Here is a 26,582-nt window from a genome sequence, read left to right on the forward strand (position 1 = left end):
AGTGAGATGGGAGGGGGGGAACACATAGGGGGAGGGGGAAAAGAGAGAGAAGTAGAGGGCTCTTCTGCCCTCGGGTACGCCGCCATATGGTCCTCCGCTAGCTGGACAGCTTCTTCCCTATGCAAAGGAGAAGCTATCTGTCAACACTATCTGGAAGTGCTGTTGACTTCTCTGGTCTTGGTCTCATCTGAGATGGAAAGTAGAACAGTGGAATCATGTTTTATGATCAGACAAGTCCACATTTCAAATATAAAAAAACAGCTATCGTGTTCTCCACATCAAAGGACCATCCAAGCAGTTATCAGCATCAGGTCCAAAAGCCAGTGTCTGTCATGGTATGGGGGTGTGTCAGTGCCCATGGGCATGGGTAACTTGCACATCTATGAGGGCACCATTAAAGCAGAAAGATGGAGATTTTGCAGCAACATTTGATGAAATCAAGACAACGTCTTTTTCCATTTTCCAGCAGGACATAGCTAAACCACATATTGCCCAGATTACAAGTGCATGGGTGTGTAAGCAGAAAGTGCAGGTGCTAGACTGGCATTCCTGCAGTCCTGATCTGTCAAATTGAGTATGTTTGGCACTTTGAAAAGCTGAAAAGCACTCGCTTCACAGCTAGTTTATGGCGCCCTCTCCTGGATATAAATGAACTTACACATGCCTATATCAGTGTTTTAAATTTCTGTAACATATACCCATTTCTGCTAAAGATGATGACTTACTTTTTTTATTTCACTTCATTGTATTATATATATTAAACAATTAAATTCACAAGGTAAAACATGCATTTTCCACAATGTCCCAACTTTTTGGAAATTGGGGGTGGGGGGGTATATTTGTCCTACATTAATTCCTGCATAGTTACATATTAATGAAGGAACAGTTTTATTACTCTTAGTCTGTAGGTTTGTGCTGATGTTAAACAGTTATAATGTTGACTTTTCTCATTTAGCCTGGTGTTTCTTTGGTTTGTGGGGTGACATTTCTTAGCATATTAGCATACATGAATTTCATAATATTTTGCCCTGACTAGCTCTGAAATGATACAAATGTTTCTATTACTTTATAGATGAGTGCATCCAAACCCCAGAAAAGGTAATCCTGCTTAGATGGTCAGAATATTGGATTCCATGTCTCTCTCTCTCTCTCTCTCTCTTTATTTATATAAATGAATAATCTCAGTAATTATGAGAATGACTGTTCAAAATTAAATGTATTATAAATGATGTGTATAAAAATAATCAAGTTACACTGTAGCACTTGAATGTCTGTGTATGACTCCTGCAGCAGTTCGGTGAGAATCGGACACTCTCTGAATAAGAACGAGGAAGAGTTTGTAAAGAGAAGGAAAGACATCGTTCTAAAATGCCTTGAGACGCTCGATATAAAGTGTAGTCAGGTAAAACCTCCAGAAAAACCTTTTGCTATACCTTTTGGAGTGGTGGTGGCGTAGTGGGCTAAAGCACATAACTGGTAATCAGGAGGTTGCTGGTTTGATCCCCACAGTCACCACCAATGTGTCCTTGAGTAAGACACTTAACTCCAGGTTGCTCCGGGGGGATTGTCCCTGTAATAAGTGCTCTGTATAATACATTGTTACTCAGAAGGTTGCTGGTTCTATCCCCACAGTCACCACCATTGTGTCCTTGAGTAAGGCACTTAACTCCAGGTTGCTCCAGGGGGATTGTCCCTGTAATAAGTGCTCTGTATAATACATTGGTACTCAGAAGGTTGCTGGTTCTATCCCCACAGTCACCATCATTGTGTCCTTGAGTAAGACACTTAACTCCAGGTTGCTCCGGAGGGATTGTCCCTGTAATAAGTGCTCTGTATAATACATTGGTAATCAGAAGGTTGCTGGTTCAATCCCCACAGCCACCACCATTGTGTCCTTGAGTAAGGCACTTAACTCCAGGTTGCTCCGGGGGGATTGTCCCTGTAATAAGTGCTCTGTAAGTCACTTTGGATAAAAGCATCTGCCAAATGCATAAATGTAAATATAAATGTTACTTCTGTCTGTCTATACTTTCATGAAATGACCTAAAGGTTTTGTTGTAGAAAAGGAACACCAGAAGTTTCCCAGAACAATGATGTCATTAGGGCTGATTGTGGTTGAGTGGATAAGAGCTGTGATATTTGGGTTTCATGAGCAGGTGCCAAATATTGCACTACTGGGTTCTGGAGGAGGAGAACGAGCCATGGTGGGTTTACTGGGATCCCTGGATCAACTTGGTAAAGCAGGTCTTCTGGACTGTTTCCTCTATCTGAGTGGAGTCTCTGGATCTACATGGTACTGAACAAAAACACACACGGATGGTCTGGGGCCGTATGAATAAAACTTCTCAGACAAGCTCTAAATAATAGTGTAAAGCTTTGACTTAAATGCCAAAACATTCCTAGCATAAAATAGGAGATTTTTATAAAGACACTAAAGATCTAAGTCTAAGCCTGATTTGTAAGAGCTGACTGAGATGACACTAAAGTGAAGGACTACATTGATGTGTACCCAAAATAGCCAATAGTGAGCCTGCAAGGGTATAAGGTCATGACACCATTCATTCAAACATTAAAAACACATTTAAATGATATCAAATAAACCAAACTCTTTGTTATAATCCCATTACTGTTTCCACATTAGTACTCAAACATGGTTGAATTTACATAGTAACACACTCGATGAAGAAGGTCTATTTGAAGTAACAAGTGCTGTTGGGAAACAATGATAACTGCACGACTTTGAGTTTATAATATTTGGAAACACAACAAGTGTGTGTCTGTGTGTGTGCGTGTGTGTGTGTGTGTGTGTGTGTATCAGTCTGCATGTGTGTGTCTGTGGTTGTGTGTGTGTGTGAGAATAAGAGTGTGTTTGGGTGTGTGTGTGTGTGCGTGAGTGTGTGTGTGCGCGTGTGTGCGTGCGTGTGTGTGTCTGTGTGTGTGCGTGTGTGTGTGTGTGTGTGTGTATCAGTCTGCATGTGTGTGTCTGTGGTTGTGTGTGTGTGAGAATAAGTGTGTGTTTGGGTGTGTGTGCGTGCGTGTGTCTGTGTGTGTGTGCGTGTGTGTGTGTGTGTGTGTGTGTGTATCAGTCTGCATGTGTGTGTCTGTGGTTGTGTGTGTGTGAGAATAAGAGTGTGTTTGGGTGTGTGTGCGTGCGTGTGTCTGTGTGTGCGTGTGTGTGTGTGTGTGTGTGTGTGTGTGTGTGTGTATCAGTCTGCATGTGTGTGTCTGTGGTTGTGTGTGTGTGAGAATAAGAGTGTGTTTGGGTGTGTGTGCGTGTGTGTGTCTGTTTGTGTGTGTGTGTGTGTGTGTGTGTATATCAGTCTGCATGTGTGTGTCTGTGGTTGTGTGTGTGAGAATAAGAGTGTGTTTGGGTGTGTGTGCGTGCGTGAGCGTGTATTTATCACTTTGTGGGGACCAAATGTCCCCATAAGGATAGTAAAACCCGAAATTTTTGACCTTGTGGGGACATTTTGTCGGTCCCCATGAGGAAAACAGCTTATAAATCATACTAAATTATGTTTTTTGAAAATCTAAAAATGCAGAAAGTTTTCTGTGAGGGTTAGGTTTAGGGGTAGGGTTAGGTTTAGGGGATAGAATATAAAGTTTGTGCAGTATAAAAACCATTATGTCTATGGAAAGTCCCCATAAAACATGGAAACACAACAAGTGTGTGTCTGTGTGTGTGCGTGTGTGTGTGTGTGTGTGTATCAGTCTGCATGTGTGTGTCTGTGGTTGTGTGTGTGTGTGAGAATAAGAGTGTGTTTGGGTGCATGTGTGTGTGCGTGCGTGCGTGTGTGTGTGTGTGTGAGGGAAAGAAATGTCGGCATTTGACTGGATGAGTTATCTGTCTGCAGACCCCTGGTTTGAGATCACTCCTCATGAAGCAGGTTATTCCCTCTTTGGAGCGTTTGTGGACGTCTCTGAGTTTGGCAGTCAGTTTGAAAAAGGCTCAGAAATTAAAAACCAGCCTGAAATGGACATGCTCTACCTACAAGGTAACAAACTCTGTTAAAGTGCTGTCTTAAAGGAACGTTCCGGGTTCAATATAAGTTAAACTCAATCGACAGCATTTGTGGTGTAATGTTGATTACCACTAAAAATAATTTTGACTCGTTCCTCATTTTCTTAAAACAAACAAATCTGTGTTACAGTGAGACACTTACAATGGAAGTCAAAGGGGTCAATATGTGGAGGGTTTAAAGTCAGAAATTTGAATCTTATAATTTTGTAAAAACACATTAATTCTTCTGTTAAAACTCATGTATTATTTGAGCTGTAAAGTTGCTTAAATTGTCATTTTTAGGGTTTGTTGACATTACATAGTAACAAAGTTGTAATTGTCTCAAATGCGTTTATAAGTGATTTAATGACAGTAAAATCATGTTCACACACATATTGTTTATGTCTTGTGTCTATACTTGTGAAACAGTATTTTAATGTTTACAGATTAAACCCCATTGACTTCTACTGGAGGTGTCTAAATGTTGCCCCGGTTTTGGCTTTTTATTTTAAGAAAAGGAGGGACAAGTCAAAATTAATTTTTGTTGGATTCAACATCATTCCACAAATACTGTCTATTGAGCTTAACTTGTGTTGAACCCGGAATATTCCTTTAATAATTATTGCACTTTGTATAATGACTAGTTTGTACGTAATATAAAACAAATATGTGTGTATTATTTGTAATATTCAAATTCTTGGAACATGAGTTCCAAATGATTGTGTCCACTGTGTGTAACGCCATACTATGAGAAGCTTTGATTAAAACCATATACTATATGATAGTAATTAGTGTTGTCCTGTCTAACTGCAGGATACACACGTTCATTAGACACACACACACAAAATATACTGTCCTTCCTTTATCCATCCCTTGAGCTCATGTTAAGATAATTTATCATTAATAATCACAGATCCAGCAACTTCTACTAACAGTCATGTTGTGCTTTTTCATGACCATGTAGAGATTAAAGAAAAAGGAACTCGGATCTATCAATGGAGTTCTTTAGACTTTTCTATATGTTTAAACTATGTTTACCTGTCAAGCATCTGTAGTAACATTGTCCATCATGTCCTCTTGCGGTATGGGACATCTGCACGGGACACAAACATGCAAGCTATTCTATAAATTAGAGGACACAATCAGTCATGGTATATATGTCCATAAATGATGCACATGTTTCAGATCAGATTACACTTTCTGTTTTTGGCATTGGCAAAATAAATGTGATAAACTTCCTCCTTGTGTTCTTTTGCAGCTCTGTGTGGCAGCGCTCTTGCTGATGGAGATGAGATTTTGAAATTCCTTTGGGAAAAGTTAAAAGGTAGCACTAGTGTCTCCGTCCCATTTGTTCTGAGGATTGTTTTCTGTTAGAATGCAAAAGTAATTAATTATCGTGTGAACTCATTTATTTACCCACAGAATTCTTTGGTCATTCCAAATCTACAAATATGTTTGAGGAAATGCAGAAAGGTAAAATATTTCTTATTGTTTTTATATATTGACAAATTAAACACATGTAACAGTTGGCTCTTAACAACAGAAAACAACACTTGTTCACAAACAACAAAGATGTACTAATAAAAAACCCCAATTACAAAAAAGTTGGGACAGTATGGAAAATGTTAATAAAAACAAAAAGGGGTGATTTGTAACTTCTAATCTACCACAACACATTATTTGGTGTTTTATCTTATACATTTTAAAAATAAAAAATGTAATATACACTCAGATCAGATGATTGCAACACACTCCAAAAAAGTTGGGACAGTCGAGTGTTTTCCACTTTGTAACATCCTCACTTCTTCTAATGACACTTATTGAGCCTTTTGACACTGTAGACGCAAGTTTAAGTCTAAGTATTATTGTATCATGGCATTAATGTGAAGCTTTCTTGAGCTCTGGAAAGGTGCTATCCAAATTAAACGTATTATTATTATTATTAGTTTATCAAGGTGTAGGCAAGCTACTGTGAGCGTAGGAACACTCTTACTGCATGTAGCCTCCCCAGATGCCCCAAAACTTAATTTAATTCCGAATCTAGTATGGGCGCGCCAGTCGCTGCCTTTTCTCTCTAAGTTTGTCTCTCCACAGAATATTATATTCAGCTGAGGCCTTTAAATGCTCATAAAATGCACTGAGGAAGGCGTTCCTTTCCCTTCCTATTCTTTCAGGGGTAAAAGACCCCATGGAGGGTAAAAAAAAGTGGCGAATACATCATATTGGCCCAAGGCCACACATGGAAGAAGCGCGGCGGTAGGTCCTTCCCTTCGTAGGGGAGGAGCTCTACAAACGCAGTGACCGGGGCAGAGAGGAATATGCCAAGGGAGATGTGGGTCTACTGAAAAGGGAGACCATACCACGGAAGATACATCACAGGGGTACCGAGTAACCTACTGGGGTAACTGAGACCTGTGGAGCACTTACCTCAGTACAGGGCACATTAGCAGACGTACTGGGTCCGACTACGAATTCCTCCGCTGAACTCCTGAGCCAGAGGGCTAGGAGGAAGGATATCCATGGTTCACAGATCGTGAACAAGCATGGGAGAGAAGAGCGCATGGCTTCACCTCATGGAGGGGAAAGGTGCTGTACACAAGCGGTACACCCGGCCAGCTGCCCCGCATAACAAAACTTACCTGTACTTACCTGAAAGGACATGGGACGAAACCGGCTCAACCCGGAGATTGTAAAATCTTGTGAAGGTATTGGGTGTTTTCCAGCCCGCTGCTCTACAGATGTCTGCTAGAGAGATGCCATAAGCCAGTGCCCATGAGGATGAAACACTCCTTGTAGAGTGTGCTTGAACCTGCAAGGGGGCGTGCACGGACTGGGTCTGGTAGGCCAAAGCAATGGCATCCACGATCCAGTGGGCAAGCCTCTGTTTGGAGACAGCGTTTCCTTTCTGCTGTCCACCGAAGCAGACAAAGAACTGCTCATAGAATCTAAAGCGAGAATCACACACGCTTGCCCTGGATCATCGGCAATAACCTCCACAGGGCGAGCATTACCGCCAGCAACTCGAGGCAGTTGATGTGCCAACGCAGGCGAGGTCCTGTCCAGGAGCCAGTGGCTGCGTGCCAATTGAACACGGTGCCCCAGCCGGTCTTGGAGGCGTCTGTCTTAACCACAACGTCCCTGGACACTTGCTGTTCCAGCCTGCAGGAACACAAGGCCTGTCCAAAGGCTGGAAATGCGGTGACAGGCAGCGTGAGAGCCACGCGATGTGTAATGTGGTGCCATGCATACCTCGGGACTCGGGTCTGGAGCCAGTGCTGTAGCAGTCTCATATGCATCAACCCTAGCGGCGTGACTGCCGCTGAGGATGCCATATGCCCCAGGAGCCTCTAAAAGTACTTCAGTGGGGCCGACATTTCCCTCCTGGACAAGTTCAGGCAGATCAGCACCGACTGTGTGTGCTCACTAGCATGTGAGGCGTGCTATCATTGACACAGAGTCTAACTCCATCCCAAGAAAAAAGATGCTATGAACCCGGGAGAGCTTGCTCTTGACCCGAACCCCTAAACGGCTGAGGTGCATGAGCACCAGGTCCCTGTGTGCACACAGTAACTCTCGAGAGTGCTCTATAATCAGCCAGTCGTCGAGGTAATTGAGTATGCGAATGCCCACTTCCCTTAGGGTAAGGGCAGCAAGGGCTGCCTCTGCGATCTTCGTGAAGACACGAGGGGACAGGGTCAAGCCGAAGGGGAGGACCTTGTACTGATATGTCCTACCGTCAAACGCGAAGGGTCATAGGAAGGGACTGTGTCGAGGTAAAATCGGATGTGAAAGTACGCGTTCTTCAGGTCTACCGCCGCGGACCAATCTTGATGCCGGATGCATGTCCTACATCGACACAACGTTGAGTGAGTGACAGAAGGGGAACTAGCATATACCTAGTGTTTATAAAAGTGCTTACAAAGACAACCTGATCTCATAGAATGAATGTTACTCAATATACATTTTTGCAAACTGACTTTAACGTGCCACTTTCTAAGTTTCGCTGCAGTTTCCTGGTGAAATGAACACTGCATTTTATTTTTTGTTCACACAAATCATGAGTACAATTGCTGATTATGTCTTTATAAAAAAATATTTTTCACTCTATTACTCACCCCTCGCTATGTTTTGATATCAATACACTTTTACTTTAACACATGATTTGAAAGTTGAAAGTTTGAAAGTTGAAAGTTTATTTGCACATATAACATTTAAAATACAACTTTACAAATCCATTAACAGAAAGAAAAAAAAACATACTGTGCGGGAGAGAGTGAGAAGACCATGAGGTCTTATAAAACCACCTCCCCAAAATCTCATTAAATGGACATAAAATTACATGATCAAACAAGACAATACAATCAATACATCAATCATTTTAATATAACAAATTAACAAGATAAACTTAATTATATGTTAACATTTTTTTCAGCTCTCTTTTGAAAGAGTTTAGAGTGATTTTAGTCTTTAAAACGGGGTCTAAATGATTCCAGAGGGAAGGCCCTCTGTATTTCAGTGTAGATTGATTAGATGTAGTTCTACAAAAAATAAGATAAAAATCTTTACAACGCCTTGTGGAACAGGCATGAACATCCGAAGAATACATGAACAAATTATTAAAAGCTCTGGGCATAATATTTGTCATATTCACATCAGTGGCGGCTGCTGGTCTTTCAAAGAGGGGAAGCTCATTTTCGGCCTACATTATAAACTTATTTAAAAGTAAATTCTGCCCTACGTTCCTTTTCGAGAAAATGCACTGTGACTCTGTCGTACCAACTAGGCGTCTTTTCCAGTGACTTGACCAGTGTCTTCTCAATGGCCAGCAGAGCTAGGCTGCTTAAACGACCTTGGCCCATTGTGTTAAGTGTGTAGGACTTGAGACGCTTTAAACAGGAGAAGCTCCTTTCTACACCTGCAGATGTAGCTCCAATTGTTGCCACTAATGAGAACAGTTTGTAAAGCTGAGGCATTGCACTGTCCAACTCCATGTCTTTGAGGAACACCAAGTAATCACACAGCTTTCCCCTGTTACCCTGCAAGTCCTGATCTGAGTACAGGACTTGAAGTTCAGACCTCAGTCTCCCTGAATCAAAGTGATGGCCATAACTTTTCAGGACACTTTGGAAGGCCTCCTCTGGAAATTCTTGTCTCATGTCATCAAATTTCCCTGGATTGACTAATTCTAAGAAGAGCATACTTTCCAAGTATCATCATCAATTGTCGTGTCTGCAATGATGTTTTCAAATGTCTGCAGGAGGCCATCATAATTGTTTGCCACAGTGCTCACTATCCGTGATGTGAAATTCCATGGAGTAGGAGCGTTTCTGGGCAACCTTGAACAAACTGCAGACTCCAGAAAAGACGTCCTCTTTGTGGATTTTGAAAAAAATGTGCCAAACCCAGAGAGTGATGCAAACAAAATTCTGCACTCAGGCAAGCATTTAGCCCCTGTGACAGCACCAGATTCAGTCTGTGTGCATAGCAATGCACAAACATTGCACTTGGGGCTATTGCTTTCACTTTGGCCTGCAGACCATTGAGTGCTGAAGCCATGACAGCAGCCCAATCATAGGTCTGTGCCACAAGCTTATCCTTAAAATTGTAGGCCTGCATGTTCTCATTTAAAACATCAAAAACGGACTGAGCATCTCGCCCTCCAGAAACATCAAAAAATCCAATAAAGAGCTCCTGAATTTTACCTGCACTATCCACATAGCGAACAATGACAGAGAGTTGGGCACGTTAGGATATATCAGTTGTTTCATCCACCTGCCATCCAAAAAAGGGAGCATCCTGAATTTCATCTCTGATCTGATCAGAAATGGTGGCTGCAAGAGCAGAGATCAAGTCATTTTGAATAGTATGGGACATACCAGAAAACACAGTTGAGGACTCTAATTGTGTGGACAGTACAGAGTCATATTTAGATAATGTTTCTGTGAACTCCCTGTAATTTCCCTTGTTGGATGATTCACTACTCTCATCATGTCCCCTAAATGATAGCTCCTGTCGGCCAAGCAAGGATGTTACATCAATAAGGCGGTTTAGGAAGGCCCTGTTTTGTTTGACTGTTTCATTATGTTTAGTCACTTGAATGCGAGCACCTTCATTGATTGCATGCTCAACCCTGATCCTGCCCATGCAACTTAATCTTGCACATGCACTCACATGTTCATTGCTCTTTTCATGTCTTTTATATGCCCTGTCAAAGTTAGACAGATCTCCAAACCCCACTTTTGACCAAACAACACATCCGTGAGATGGTTTCATCAAGAGGCATGGCCAGCAGTACATTTTATTTGTCACAGCACTTCCAGTCAGCCAGCTAACTTTGTCATACCAGGAGAGCTGAAAAGACCTGTTATTTTTCCCTATTTTTTGCACTAAATCAATCTTAGGTGTTGATCTGCCCTGCTGTTTAATTCAAATTTTTTCCTCATAAGGAAGACTTTCAAATGGCTTCGCCAAAATCAGGTCGACAATATTAGCACCGTCTGCCATCGTGCGCAGTTTCACCCGTACGACGCTAGCCTAGCCTACTGTATGAATGAATGAACGAACGAACGAACGAACTAAAACAAAATATATTAAACTTGGTAAAACTGAAACAAGGAATGTGGTGTATAATTGTGTGAAATGTATTATGCAAATTGTAATTTCGCCAAACAAATATAAAGAAATAGGTTGCAGCAGTTTGTTTTTCGACTACACTTGAGAAATCCGCGATGGGACTGAGCGCGAAATAGCTTCAGTGACTTCTTATAGTACAGATTCGCTGTCAATCAAAAGGAGATGCAGTCTTTCGACAGATCCTCCAATCATCACGCGGAAGCCCGGAGTCCGGGCCAGCCCACTCCTCATTCACCCCCAGAGACGCTGAGCGTCCGTGGGCGGGACATAATCGCAGCATTTATTCAATGACCGTCTATTTTCGGAGCACTGAAAAAACTGTTCAGAGCAGCCCCATTGAAGTCAATGGACGCTCGGCTTCAACAGGGAAATGCACTGACGCTACGGGAATGTATGAGAAGTAAATCGAGTCAGCCGACCTGCTATATGTAATGTAGCTGATTCTGAACGAACTCGTCTTCGAGATGAACGTGTTCTAACGCATTTATAGTCAATAAATTGTTTACACAATAGTACATATTTGACCATTATTTTTTTGACATTATAGGGGAAGCTGAGCTTCCCTTGCAGTCTTAAAGAAATCCCCACTGATTCACATACTTCCATCCATCCATCCATCCATCGTCAACCGCTTATCCTGTGTACAGGGTCGCGGGGGGCTGGAGCCTATCCCAGCTAACATTTGGCGAAAGGCGGGGGACACCCTGGACAGGTCGCCAGTCCATCGCAGGGCGATTCACATACTTATACATAAAAATATTTATGCAATAGATGTTAACATAAAATATTGTCAAGATGTTATATTTTATGAATAGCGGAACAGATGATGACAAACTATTTGAATTACTCATAATTCTCAATCATTTCTTTTGTATTAATAAAATCTTATTTAAATATGTTTTGCATGTTGCACCCCAAATAATATTACAGTACAGAATGTGGGGATAGATTAAACTGTAATATAATGTTTTCATACATTAAATATCAATTAAAGAGCGAACTCTACTCAATATACCAACAGATTTCATTATTTTTCTGCAAACATGTTAAATATGATATTTCCAGGTTAGTTTTTGGTCGACAATGACCCCTAAAAATTTTATTTGGTTCACTTGGCTAATTTTTAAACCATCAATTGATACCTCTATGTCCTGGCAATCTCCTTTATTTTTTTTTACTAAAAATCATAAAATTCGTTTTTTGTATATTAAGAGAGAGTTGATTAACTTTAAACCATTTAGAAATATTTTGTAATTCTTCATTTGCTTCTCTTATTAATGTGTCAATGTTAGAATGAGATAATAGAAGACATGTATCATCTGCAAACATGAGTGGCATAACATTTTTACATACAACTCTTAAATCATTAATATAAATTAGAAATAATAGAGGTCCCAAAATGGACCCCTGCAGTACCCCACATAAAAGTTGTCTCCTATTTGAGCTCAGGTTGTTAACATAAACAAATTGCTCTCTCTCTTCCAAATAGTTTTGTACCCAAGTTAAGGCTATATGTGTAATGCCATAATTTTCTAATTTTGCTAAAAGAATATTATGATTTACAGTGTCGAATGCTTTCGACAAGTCTACAAATATACCAATAGTGTTATTTTTCTCATGCAGATTTTTTGTAATTTTATCGACAAAGTGTAGAAGAGCCATTTCTGTAGACATGTTCTCTCTGAAACCATACTGGTGATCATATAAGATCAAATTTTCTGTCAAGTGTTTTAATATCCTTTTATAAACTAATTTTTCGAGTATTTTAGAAAAGAAAGGTAATAGTGAAATAGGTCGATAATTGTTAAATACATGTGAATTCCCAGACTTAAACAAGGGAATTACTTTAGCTAATTTGAAATCTCTTGGTACAACGCCTGTTTTGAGTGACAAAGAGAGAACATACGTTACAGGCTCAATAATATAGCAAACTACTTTCTTTATGAGACTAGCTCTAATTTCATCATGTCCTGGAGCTGTGTCCTTCATCTTTAATATAATTTCAAGCACTTCATTAGAAGTTGGAGGATCAAATTCATTTAAGCAAGGATATGGCAAATAAAAAATTTGAGAAGTAAATTTTCCTGTATTCGTAATATTTTTTGCCAGTGAGGGACCAACATTCACAAAGAAATCATTGAAACCGTTTGCTATATCGATGGGGTTTTGATAATTCTCTATACCATCGGATAACTGACCTGGAATTCCTCGAGTTGTTTGTATTTTATTTAATAATTCATTTATAACATTCCAATATTTTTTCTTGGCATCTTTTAGAACTTTGCTGAATTTGTTTTTATATTTTTTATAGTACGCAATATTTAACGGTGTGGGGCTAATGAGAGATTTTTTATACAACTTATTTTTAATAATGGAGGATTTTCTTAATGCAGGTGTAAACCATGGCTTAGAAATATTTCTGTTTTTACTTCTACTTTGTGCCAGAGGAAAACATTTATTAAACAAAGATGAGAATATATTCATAAATGTCTGATAAGCTGTTTCGGCATCCTGATGTCCGAAAACATGATTCCATGATATCTCAGCCAGTGACCTTTTAAAAGACTCAACAGATTTAGAACTAAGTTTACGATGTTTCATACTATAGGTTGGCTTTTTTTGCTGAGAATTTGTAAAAAGCAGACATTTGAAAAACTATATAATTTAACTCTTGTATTACAGATCCACCAACATATAGATCTACACACTGGTTTTTAAACCATTGGTAGCTCATCTGATAGAATGTTGGACTTTATATTGGACGATCACGGTTCAAGATCAGCCAAAGATGCATGAAAGTGAAACTGGTGTAGAAGTGGCCCGAAATTACATGGTTGCTCCTGTAAATATGAGTTTGTTTGTTTTTAATTTCTAATTTGCATTTTAAAACATGATCAGTTAGGGTTATGTGTTGGTTAAGGATAACAATGTCTGTTTTGTTAAACTCTCATTTATCTATAAGACACTCTAGGTTAGGTTTAGGGAAGTTTTAGGTTGGACATTTCAATTAAAAACTGCAGCCAAACATTTAAGGAAGCGCGTAATTTCAGTTTTGCAAAAATTTTGCAATGCGCACGTATATTTCATGAGCCCAGTCTGTACAAAGAACAATTATTTGATAAATATATGCATGTGTGTTTGTTTGCTTCTGGTTGTGGGAAAACACCAGATATCAGAAGATATATTAAGAGATGGCATTCAAGACATTCTGTGATGTGTTCATGTTTGTTTAATGTGTGTTTCCTTTGAAAGATCCAGGATCTCCACCTGTGGACATTGGCTACCAGGTGCTCATGGATCTTGTGGACAAGAATCTGAGTGTTTTGAATGGCATCGACCCGTCTCCTTACGATACAGACATAAGAGAAAAACTGGCAGGTAATGTTTCTGTGTGCTGTAATTCACATAAAGGAGACTCTATGGAGTGAGCTGTCACTCGTTTTACTCCAGTGAATATTTCGTATGATTGGTTCATTCTTTAAAAGTTCATTTCTGTGAAGACACAAACCTTAAAGGGGACCTATTATGCAAAATTCTCCACCCTATTATCGTAGATCCTCCCCGTGATCGACACACAGTCCGCCATTTTTTCCATGCTGGATCAGATACAGTGAGAAGAATAATGTCTCATAAGTGTCCTGTTGTTGTTGTAAAAGTGAACATAAGAGTCTTTATGAACTCCCGGCATCAGAGCCAATGAAGACAAAGATGATTAGTTTTGTTTTTGAAGGGAATGTGTCCTCCAATCTACCTAAATGCATTTATGTTTACGCAAATCATTTTACACCAGACTGCGTTGTCACAGTGTTTGTGTGTGTGTTGCTCATCCATCGTTACAAAACTGCTGAAAAAACTCTACAACAAATAAAGAAATTGATAAAATAACCATTCAGAAACTTCCTTACTGAAGTCTAGTTATCCGAAGCAGAGATGTCAAAACTCCGCCCTATTCTGGATACACAGCAGCTCATTTGAATTTAAAGACACACACACAAAAACAGCTAATTTTATTCCCATTTCCAACATGGTATAATAAATTATCTGTGGGGTATTTTGAGCTGAAACTTCACAGACACATTCTGGGGACACCTTGTGAAAAGGGGCATAATAGGTGCCCTTTAAAGTCTTGGCTACTAAACAGTTATTGAATATTTCCACTTTAATTGCCTTGGTAGAAAAGATAAAGTTCATTGAGTACCCATTAAGATATGAGGTAAGTTGTCACACTGCCAATTTGTTTGTTTATTTGAGAAGAATACTTTTGTTTTGAAATATAAAACACTGCCTAAATAAAAACAAATAAAAAATACACAAGTGAAAAATTATATGCTGTCAGATAATAAAAAAATTATGTACATATTCTCTGCTTTTTACAGAACGTTCTGGAGGCAAATCTCAGCTGATTTTTGATGTTGGAAAATTCGATCTCACTGACAAAGTGGCCGCAAAATTGTACATGAAGCAATACACAGAGGATGTATGCAACTATTTGAGTGCATGGATCAGTTTCTGGCCATATGGTGAGTTGAACAGTCTCTAATATGACATATACTATGTATTTCAATTTAAATTTTCCAGTCAGATTAATGTAAACTAATTTTATTCAACAAAACATTTTAATCTCTTAATAGCTTTAATTACAATTATAATGCTTTCATGTCGTGTAGGAATTTTATGAGATGACAGCTCAGAGATTCTATACTCAGTGCTGTTCACCTCCTCAAACTGAGAAATAATATCTGTTCCCTATCTGTCACTCACTCGACGTTGTGCTGATGAATTGACATTAGGGGTTCAGACATCTCCGATCTTTGAGAAAAGGCCAATGAGAATTGGTGTGTGGAATTTGCATGCCACTCCCCCGGACAAACGGGTATAAAAGGAGTGCCACTTGCAAACACACACTCAGATTTCTTCTTCAGAGACAAGCGGCCGTATTCCCAGAGCTGAAATCCTCCTGCTGTTCCATTCATCTCTCTCTCTGAAAGCTGTTGGATCTACGGCGCATTACAGCGGTTCTCCCCCTCACACACTATGGTTGTGCAGAGTCAACACCCCTGGGCACTTCGACTGCTGACCAAGAGCTTCTTTATATACACACACACACGCACACGCACACACACAAATAAAGAGTAGATTTTCCTCTAAAAGAGTGGCGCAAACTAAAGAAACTTTTTCAAGATGCCTTTTCGTTTGTGTGTATTTCCTGGTTGCGGTCAATATCTCTCTGCTTCTGATGGCCACGATCGCTGTCTTACGTGTTTGGGTGCTACCAGCGGTCGTGGATGGTTCATGTCCTCATTGCAAGGACATGACCATGGCTACATTGTGGTCACGGCTCGTTTTCGTAAGAGAGCAAGCCACCCCAGCGGCTCCCCAACTCAGGCCTTCTACCTACAGGTATGAGGCGGGGGCGGCTAGCACTGGGGGCAATATGGGGACATCAATGGGAGCTTCTCTGCCCTCTGTCCTTGGTCACCGTGTTTGTAGTAACACCTCCCCTCCTTGGGTAGGACCTACCACGAGGCCGCTCCGTACAACGTGCTTCCGCTCTGACCCAGTAAGATCGTGTGTTGTATTCCTCTTAAAAGCTCTCCCCCCTTAAAGGGGCTGGGTGTGGTCTCTGTGGTGTCCTCCTCTTTGGAGGGACACCCCCAACATGGACCATATATGGCCCCCAGCTGAGCGATTTCGTTCCTTTTCTGGGGAGAACAATAGAGAGAAGGCTAAGACTGGGCCAGCCAGTCCTTAAACTTCTGAGCAGTTAGCCGCTCCTCAAGGTGTAGGGGGCCGCTTCATGCCTGCCTGTGTGTTGGGGTAGTTACACGACGGCTTGCTGCGTTGGCTACGAGGCACACAGAGTTCTGCCCTTCTCGCACTGCCAGTCTGCGCAACTCGGTTCAGCTCTTGTGGCGTTTTCCATTGGGACCCCTTATGTCAACTCATCGACACAACGTCGAATGAGTGACAGATAGGAAACGTCATGGTTACTGATGTAACCTCTGTTCCGTGATGGAGGGAACGAGACATTGTGTCCCTCTTGCCACAACATGGAACCAACCGCTGAAACGGCCAGGTCTTTGGCTCGGACATCCGTGCGAAACCTGAGTGCGTGTTTGCAAGCGGAACTACTTTTATACCTGTATGTCCGGGGGAGCGGCATGCAAATTCCACACGCCAATTCTCATAGGCCTTTTCTCAAAGATCAGAGATGTCTGTGCTCCCAAGAGTGTCAACTCATCAAAACAATGTCACATTCCCTCCATCAGGGAACGGAGGTTACATCAGTAACCATGACGTTTCTATCCACCATTTTATTTAAAGGAAAAGTGTTCCAGTATTCATTACGGAAGCCTGTTTTCATCTTCCAATCTCTTCACTCGCATCGGTGTATGTTCTTAGCCGATAATGTCAATTTCAGCATATTACATTTGTAAAAATTACAAATTACAGATTAGTTACTTGAACTAATTCAAGTTATTATGACTGCCAACAACTGCACAAGTTGAGCCTGAACAAATTTTTTACTCCAACTATCACTTGATTGTTGTTCTCTGTCTGGAATGCTCGTGTAATGGTATCCAGTTGGTAGGTGCAGTGTGTAAAATCTCATCCACCTGGCCTCAAGAGGCGCACTAGCAACTTACACTAGGGGCTTTAGCCTTCTTGTTAGCATGCCCACCCCCATGCCGGAGACCCCAGTTCGAAATCCCACTCAGAGTGGGTTGAGCAGTACTGGTTACACTCGTATGCGTAGTTTTTACATTACTTCTTATGGAGACCAGAACCAGAAAACAGTTCAGTGACACCCTGATAAAAAGACCAACTTAACCAGCACACAAAACACAACATAAACTGGTGACCAAAACTGGATCATGATTCTAAGAACCATTAAAGAACCTTCATTTTGCATCTATTTGGTTTTGTATCTGTTTTTCTAAACAGATTGTTGGATGAGCATTTGTAAATGCATGGCTGGGTCGATCTGGGGCAGGAAATATAACTTTCTCTACAACACCACAGGTGAGAATGGACCTGACAATAACTAGCAATTCTGTGTAAATAATAAAGATACTCAGTGAGGTTTATTACTCATGCTATTCCACACTAATACTCTGTCAGATGGATCAGTGCCCTCTGTTCTGCAGACAAGTGAGAAGAGAGACTATGAGGATGCTGGACTGTTGCTCAACTCACCGTTCATCTCAGTGTTGAGAGAAGAGAGAGAGATTGATCTCATTATTTCTCTGGATTTCAGCGATGGTGATCCTTTCCTGGTATTGTACACATAATCTCATAAAAGCTCATTTAAAGGGATAGCTCGACCAAATATGTCATCATTTACTCACCCTCATGTTGTTTTCTTTCTTCCATGGAACACAAAATGAGAAATGTTGAAGAATCTTCACGCTGCCTTTTTCCAAAATAGCAACAATTTTCCATCATCTACCGAATTTTAAAAGCATAAAATAAGTCACTTCAGACTATAAGTCGCAGGACCTTTTGGATAATGAAAAAGTGCAACTTATGTTCCGGGTTTGTGTTTATATTTTAGTTTGTGTTCAGGTTTAGGGGGTACATTTTACTTAATAATCCTCCATCTGATATTCACCTTAAAAACCTTGTCTGATTTCACACCTCATTTCACTCAGTTTTGGCGCCCCTGCTGGGACATTTCACTGTGAAACTGCAGCCAAACGTTTAATGAAGCACATCATTTCAGTTTTGTAAAACCGTTGCAATGCTCATGTAATTTTCATGAGATAAAGCTGTTTTGGGAGCTTGAGAGCACCTCCTCACTGTATGCTTTTATTGTATAGACAAAAACTACGTGAACATTCTGCTGAAATTCAGGGTTGTGCAAAATTCTGAATTTCAGAATAAACTCCCTTTTGATTCATGAGTTGGAATATGAATTGAATTGGCCACGCCCCACAGGAAGTTGAATCGGAATGATAGGAAGTGGAATTTACTGAACTGCAATTCAAAGAAATTCAACACAGTCACATACACAATTCAATAGTCCAAGACAAATTTTGTGACATTATTTATATATTTATTTACCAAGTATGCCTATTTTTTACTTAATAGCTAGAATAACATTTTTAAATTATAGACATAATATTTCTCTCTAAAATAAATAAATAAAATTAACATAGCCATCTTAAGATTTTATTTTTGCTGTACAGCATCCGAAATGGTACACCACATTATTTTTAGACAACTTCATAAAAATAATGCTAAATATTTGCTTCATTTGCAGATTTTCACATACACATTTTTTTACACCATAGTTCATAAAATTAAAATGTATTAAATATAGTGAAAGAAAATTAATAAAAATTTCTATAGGTTGCATTTTAAACACTGTTACGTTTTATTATTTTTATTTATTATTGATTAATATAGTAAAAAATGTGTTTGCAAAAGTTAAAATCTTAAATAAGTTTGCAATGATTTTAAGTTGAATTAATCAACTAGTAAATTAATTTAACTTAAAATGTCAACCTACCATGACTTTTACATATTACATATAAATTTTACATATTTAACAATCAGATATATTTTATCCCCTTTTCTCCCAATTTTGAACGCCCAATTCCCGCTACTTAGTAGGTCCTCATGGTGGTGCGGTTACTCGCCTCAATTCGGGTGGTGGAGGACAAGTGTCAGTTGCCTCCGTGTCTGAGACATCAATCCGTGCATCTTATCACGTGACTCATTGTGCATGACACCGCGGAGACTCACAGCATGTGGAGGCTCATGCTACTCTCCACGATCCACACACAACTCACCACACGCCCCATTGAGAGAACCACTAATCACCACCATGAGGAGGTTACCCCATGTGACTCTATCCTCCCTAGCAACCGGGACAATTTGGTTACCCCATGTGACTCTACCCTCCCTAGCAACTGGGACAATTTGGTTACCCCATGTGACCCTACCCTCCATAGCAACCGGGACAATTTGTTTACCCCATGTGACCCTACCCTCCCTAGCAACCGGCCCAATTTGGTTACCCCATGTGCCTCTACCCTCCCTAGCAACCGGCTGTGGCAGCGGGGGCGTGCTCAAGCGCCCGTCCGGGAGAGAAAAGCGGTAAGGGCGCTTACACCTGAGCTAAATTATGTCTAACACCTGTCTCTAATTTCAGTGAGCACGGGGAGAGCGGCATAAAAGGGCAGCGAGAGGGCCTTCAGAAAAAGAGGAGATGACAGACTAACCCAGTGCGCTGTTATTGTGTTGTGTGTGATAAGTGATAGTGTAAAGAGCAACGTGAATTAAAAAGCTTACCTTGTGGGGAAGACGTGTTTCCTGTCGTCCTTCATGTGAAGAGTGCTACACTGGTGCCAAAACCCGGGAATTTAAAGGAAACAACATTCCAAGCATGGAAAGTGGTCGCCCCATAGAGTCCTCCCAGCTGGCAGAAGTCCTCCAGTCCCTCGCAACGCTGCATCAAGGCCACCAGCAATCTCTGCTTGAGCTCCGGCAGGACCAAGATCGACGATTTTTCGAAATCATGCGGGCTCAGGCAGAGGACCGGCTCGCCATCCGGAGCCTCCTCAGCCAGGAGTCGGCCACAACCGCGACCCCGGACACCCGCACTACGCTGCCCCCCACCATGCTTCAGAAGATGGGGGCAGCAGATGATCCTGAGGCCTTCCTCGATTTGTTCGAGCGCTCAGCAGAAATCTGGGGCTGGCCCCTCGAACAGTGGGCAGCCCGCCTGATTCCCCTCCTGTCCGGGGAAGCTCAACTTGCGGCACAGCAGCTGCGGCGACGAACCTCCTGGCCTACGCCGATCTGAAGAGGTCTATTCTGCAGCGGGTCGGTCGGAGCCCGGAAGAGAATCGCCAGCTCTTCCGGGGCATGAAATTAGAAATGTCCAATCGCCCGTTCGCTCAACGGCTCCGGGACGCCTGTCGGAGGTGGCTGCTCGCGGGGGACCATGACGTCGAGGGAGTAATCGACCAGGTGGTACTGGAACAGTTCGTTCAACGGCTGCCTTGGAAGACGACGGGGTGGGTCCAGTGCCATCGCCCGGCGTCGCTGGAGGAAGCTGTTCGACTGCCGGAGGACCACTTGGCGGCGATCCTGAGGGCGGACGAGCCTTCTTCTCGCTCACTCTTTCCCCTTCCCTTGTGTCTGCCCCTGCCCTCTCCCCCTCCCCTATGTTCTCTCCCTCTGTTCTCTCCCCAGGGCCCGTTCCTGCCCCGTGCAGGCGTGGAGGGTTCCAGAGACCAACTTCCCGGCCTTGGGAGAATGTACCCTCCCATTCCCCGTCATTCAGCCGCTCTCCTCCTCATGTGGGGGTGCCCGCCAGCACAAGTATGGCCGCAACGCCTGGGCCGGCCTGTTGGAGGTGCGGAGACCCGGACCACTTCTGGGATCAGTGTCCGCTGATGGAGGTGGGGACGGTGGTGCGGGTCTCCGACGTCCCGCAGGCTGCCCCCTATCGGGCTGGAGCATGATGGATTCCGGTAAGGATCAGGGGGGGTATTTACCAAGCTTTGCTGGATACCGGCTGCAATCAGACCACCATCCACCAACGCTTGGTTCAACCCGGGGCTTTGGGTTTAGCTAAACTGGTGAGGGTGAGGTGTGTGCATGGGGATGTTCACGAGTATCCCATGGTGACTTTGGCGATTAAATTCAGGGGAAGAAACCATAGTGTGGAGGCAGCGGTTAGTTCCGCCTCACCCATCCGCTAATCTTGGGTACTGATTGGCCGAATTTTAAAGATATTTTAGAGGGTATTTGTGCGGATGGGTCCTGCATAAAGAGGTGTGTGGTGTGCGATGCTTTGGCAGGGGAGGCGGAGCCGGGGCCATCCTCGGCTGCTCGGAATGACGAGGGAAGGGGCGAGGTGGCCTCCCTCCTCTCAGGGAATTCCCTGAGGGGACTTCCCTCTAGAGCAGTCGTGGGATCGAAACCCTTAAACATGCTCTTGACCAAGTGAGAGTAATTGATGGTCAACAGCTCCGGCCGGGCATCGCCATTGCATACCCATATTTTGCCATGATTAGAGATCGGTTATATAGAGTGACGCAGGACGCTCAAACAAAGGAAGAAGTGACACAATTATTGATCCCACTGAGCCGCCGGGAAATGGTTTTCCAGGCGGCTCACTATAATCCTATGGCCGGTCACCTAGGGGAACGGAAAACACTTCTCCGTCTAATAGCCCATTTCTATTGGCCGGGCATTGGCGGTGACGTCCGCAGGTGGTGTGCGGCGTGCCGTGAATGTCAGCTGGTAAACCCACCGGCCACCCCAAAAGCGCCATTGCGCCCTCTACCGTTAAAAGAGGTCCCCTTCGAAAGAATTGGGATGGACCTCGTCGGGCCATTAGAATGGTCAGCACGCGGACATCGCTTCGTGTTAGTCCTAATGGATTACGCGAAGCGATATCCGGAAGCAGTGCCTCTGAGCAACATCTCCGCACGTAGTGTTGCAGGGGCACTCTTCAAGATAATCTCCCGGGTGGGGATTCCGAAAGAAATCCTCACCGATCAAGGCAAGACTTTTATGTCATGGACACTTCGCGAACTTTACGAGCTCTTGGGCATTAAATTGATTCGCACTAGCGTTTACCATCCGCAGACTGATGGCCTAGTGGAACGGTTTAATAAAACGCTCAAGAACATGATTCGTAAATTCGTACACAATGACGCTAGAAATTGGGATAAGTGGCTAGACCCCCTGTTGTTTGCAGTACGAGAGGTCCCACAAGCCTCCACAGGGTTCTCCCCGTTTGAGCTGCTGTACGGGCGATGCCCACGCGGTGTCCTTGACGTCATCCGCGAAGCTTGGGAGGAGGGACCTTCTAACAGCAAAAATTAAATTCATTTCGTTCTCGATCTTAGAGCAAAACTCCACACACTGGGGCGACTAACACAGGAGAATTTGCTCCAAGCTCAAGAACGTCAACGCCGGCTGTATGACAGGGGTGCTCGGCTACGGGAATTTGCACCGGCAGATAAGGTACTCGTATTACTCCCAACATCGAGCTCTAAATTACTCGCCAAGTGGCAAGGACCCTTTGAGGTCATACGACGAGTGGGGATCTCGATTATGAAGTTAAACATACCGATAGAGGGGGCGCACGTCAAATTTATCACCTCAACCTCCTGAAATTGTGGAGGGAGGAGGCGGCCTCTGTGACGTTGGCCATGGTAGTTCCGGAGAGGGCAGAGCTCGGACCGGAGGTAAACAAAAACTGTAATCTTAACACTCCGGTTGCTTGTGGAGACCACCTCTCACCGCATCAACTCACAGAGGTTTCCGAATTACAAAAGGAATTTGCGGATGTGTTTTCCCCTCTACCGGGTCGTACAAACATCATACAGCACCACATCGAGACCGAGCCGGGCACGGTGGTGCGTTGCCGCCCCTATCGCTTACCCGAACATAAGAAGAAAATAGTACGGGAGGAATTAGATGCGATGCTTGATATGGGCGTAATAGAGGAATCCCACAGTGATTGGTCCAGCCCAGTTGTTCTTGTTCCCAAGAGTGATGGGTCTGTTCGATTCTGTGTGGATTACAGAAAAGTCAACGCGGTGTCTAAATTTGATGCGTACCCAATGCCCCGTGTTGATGAACTGCTCGATCGGTTAGGTACTGCTCGATTTTATTCGACCTTAGATTTAACAAAGGGTTATTGGCAGATCCCCTTGACACCAATGTCCCGTGAGAAAACAGCCTTCACTACGCCGTTTGGATTACACCAATTTGTGACGCTTCCTTTCGGTTTGTTTGGAGCACCAGCCACGTTTCAGCGTCTTATGGATCGGATCCTCAGACCTCACACCGCGTACGCCACTGCCTATTTAGATGATATAATCATTTATAGCAATGACTGGCAGCGGCACATGCAACATCTGAGGGCCGTCCTGAGATCGCTGTGGGGGGCGGGGCTCACAGCAAATCCTAAGAAGTGCTGATTAGGCGTGTGGAGGTACGGTATCTGGGGTTCCACTTGGGTCATGGCCAGGTGCGTCCCCAAATTGACAAAACACGCAGCGATTGCGACTTGCCCTAGACCCAAGACCAAAAAGGGGGTGAGGCAGTTCCTGGGGCTGGCTGGCTATTATAGGAGGTTTGTGCCTAATTATTCGGATGTCACCAGCCCGCTGACTGACCTCACTAAAAAGGGGGCTCCAGATCCGGTCCAATGGTCGGAGCAATGCCAACAGGCGTTTTTGCAGATTAAAGCCGCACTTTGTGGGGGGCCGCTTCTTCATGCACCTGACTTCTCTCTCCCTTTTGTATTGCAGACGGACACTTCAGACAGAGGGCTGGGGGCCATAATCTCGCAGGTGGTGGAGGGGGAGGAACGCCCGGTGCTGTACATTAGCCGGAAGCTCTCCTTAAGGGAGACTAAGTACAGCACCGTGGAGAAGGAGTGTTTGGCCATCAAGTGGGCGGTCCTCACCCTCCGTTACTACCTGCTGGGGCGGGCCTTCACCCTCTGCTCGGATCACGCCCCACTGCAGTGGCTCCATCGCATGAAAGATACTAACGCCTGGATCACCCGTTGGTGATCCTAGCTCTCCAGCCCTTTAAATTCAAGGTGGTCCACAGACCGGGGGTGCAGATGGCTGTCGCCGACTTCCTCTCCAGAAATGGGGGGGAGTGGTAGGCAGGCCGGATGACGCCCCGGCCTGAGTCGGGCGGTGGGGGTATGTGGCAGCGGGGGCGTGGTCAAGCGCCCGTCCGGGAGAGAAAAGCGGTAAGGGCGCTTACACCTGAGCTAAATTATGTCTAACACCTGTCTCTAATTTCAGTGAGCACGGGGAGAGCGGCATAAAAGGGCAGCGAGAGGGCTTCCAGAAAAAGAGGAGATGACAGACTAACCCAGTGCGCTGTTATTGTGTTGTGTGTGATAAGTGATAGTGTAAAGAGCAACGTGAATTAAAAAGCTTACCTTGTGGGGAAGACGTGTTTCCTGTCGTCCTTCATGTGAAGAGTACTACACCGGCCCAATTTGGTTACCCCATGTGACTCTACACTCCCTAGCAACCGAGCCAATTTGGTTACCCCATGCGACTCTACTCTCCCTAGCAACTGGGACAATTTGGTTACCCCATGTGACTCTACCCTCCCTAGCAACCGGGACAATTTGGTTACCCCATGTGACTCTACCCTCCCTAGCAACCGGCCCAGTTTGGTTACCCCATGTGACTCTACCCTCCCTAGCATCCGGCACAATTTGGTTACCCCATGTGACTCTACCCTCCCTAGCAACCGGGACAATTTGGTTACCCCATGTGACTCTACCCTCCCTAGCAACCGGCCCAGTTTGGTTACCCCATGTGACTCTACCCTCCCTAGCATCCGGCACAATTTGGTTACCCCATGTGACTCTACCCTCCCTAGCAACCGGGACAATTTGGTTACCCCATGTGACTCTACCCTCCCTAGCAACCGGGACAATTTGGTTACCCCATGTGACTCTACCCTCCCTAGCAACCGGCCCAATCTGGTTACCCCATGTGACTCTACCCTCCCTAGCAACCGGCCCAATTTGGTTACCCCATGTGACTCTACCCTCCCTACAACCGGCCCAATTTGGTTACCCCATGTGACTCTACCCTCCCTAGCAACCGGCCAAATTTGGTTACTTAGGAGACCTGACTGGAGTCACTCAGCACACCCTGGATTCAAAACACTTAAAAACAGTCATGTGAATTTCTTTGAATTTCATTCCATTTTAATTCTACTTCCTTAAATTCCAATTCTACATCCCTTTTGCTACCTCAGTTGAAATTCACTCCAAATTCAGGAATTTAATTGGTATTTTTCATTCATTCTGACTGAATCTAATTTTTTTTAATGAACTTTTCATTTAAGCTCCAAATTATGTTGTAATGCTCTTTCAATGCAGACTGTGAAGGAAGCCACTAAGGAATGTGAGGAACTAAACAGGCCTTTCCCAAAAATCATCATACCAAGTGAGGAATTATTAAACCCGAAGGACTTCTATGTGTTTAAAGGCAAAGGGAATGCTCCAACCGTGATACACATTCCACTCTTAAATACCGTCAACTGTGGAGGCAAGTTCATATTTTCAATCACAATCTGGAGTCATAAAAATAGAACTAAGAAATCAACTGTGTTCTGATTGTGTGTTTTTGTTTTATCAGATAAACTTGAGGAAATGAGGATGAAATATAAAACCTTTCAAGGGTCGTACAGTGAAGAGATGATCATTGAGCTCATGGAGCTTGCTGGGAAAAACATCACAAATAACAAAGAGAAACTGGTGGAAGAGATTCGTAAAGCAGCCAAATGAACCATGAGTTACTGTGTCCATGTGCTTAATACAGATAATGACAATCTGAATATTGGCTAAACCGATCAACTATATGTGCTCATTTCACAAGATAATAATGATTAATATCTATACCTTTCTCTATCATCTTTTAACATAAATCAGCATTATTTTTCCTGCAATATGTGATTTTGTCTGACATGATCTGAGATTGGTTATGTTTGCACTTATTTTCTGTTTAATATGTTATAAATGTTTCTACATGTTTCAGTCTGTATTCAATTTGGAAGACTGTTCCCTCATGCATTAAGCAATAATATGTTGATTACTAATAATCAAATCAACAATTACACAATTTGCTTTGAATTAAAATCATGATTGTTTTTTAAAAATAAATTAATAAACTGTTATCCCAAAATAAGTCTCAGTCATTTGATATTACAGCAAGCAGCACAAATGCTCATTATTATAACACACACACAGTAGTTGTGTTCCTGGATGCCGATTGCACAATACGGTGTTCCAAACATGCTGTAATAGACAATATAGTATCAGCTATGACATGAAACACCTGTTCACAAGCTTCAGTGTGTATCACTGCACCCACAGAGATCGATAGTAATTGAGAGGACAGCGTTTTATATTCTGCACATTGAATTTTTGTAAAAG

General features: G+C 43.0%; 1 protein-coding gene across 1 annotated transcript; it reads left to right on the forward strand.

The window, feature by feature from the left end:
• The first annotated feature begins 1,072 nt into the window (after positions 1–1,072).
• LOC127636904 (cytosolic phospholipase A2 gamma-like) lies at positions 1,073–25,934 on the forward strand. Its single transcript, XM_052117701.1, has 13 exons — positions 1,073–1,098; positions 1,294–1,402; positions 2,154–2,293; positions 2,642–2,706; positions 3,855–3,995; positions 5,259–5,324; positions 5,423–5,473; positions 13,886–14,011; positions 15,010–15,153; positions 17,579–17,656; positions 17,756–17,910; positions 25,527–25,695; positions 25,786–25,934. The coding sequence occupies exons 1-13, from the start codon at positions 1,073–1,075 to the stop codon at positions 25,932–25,934; spliced, it is 1,419 nt and encodes a 472-aa protein (XP_051973661.1).
• Positions 25,935–26,582: the final 648 nt, after the last annotated feature.

Source organism: Xyrauchen texanus, chromosome 4 (genome assembly GCF_025860055.1).
Source record: "Xyrauchen texanus isolate HMW12.3.18 chromosome 4, RBS_HiC_50CHRs, whole genome shotgun sequence".
NCBI classification, from domain to species: domain Eukaryota; kingdom Metazoa; phylum Chordata; class Actinopteri; order Cypriniformes; family Catostomidae; genus Xyrauchen; species Xyrauchen texanus.

Excerpts from the sequence above, each read along its gene's own strand:
- LOC127636904 (XM_052117701.1), top strand. The coding sequence starts at position 1,073 with ATGAGTGCATCCAAACCCCAGAAAAG. Across the intron at positions 1,099-1,293 it reads GCATCCAAACCCCAGAAAAG|TTCGGTGAGAATCGGACACT; the intron begins GTAATCCTGCTT and ends CTCCTGCAGCAG. Across the intron at positions 1,403-2,153 it reads TCGATATAAAGTGTAGTCAG|CAGGTGCCAAATATTGCACT; the intron begins GTAAAACCTCCA and ends GGGTTTCATGAG.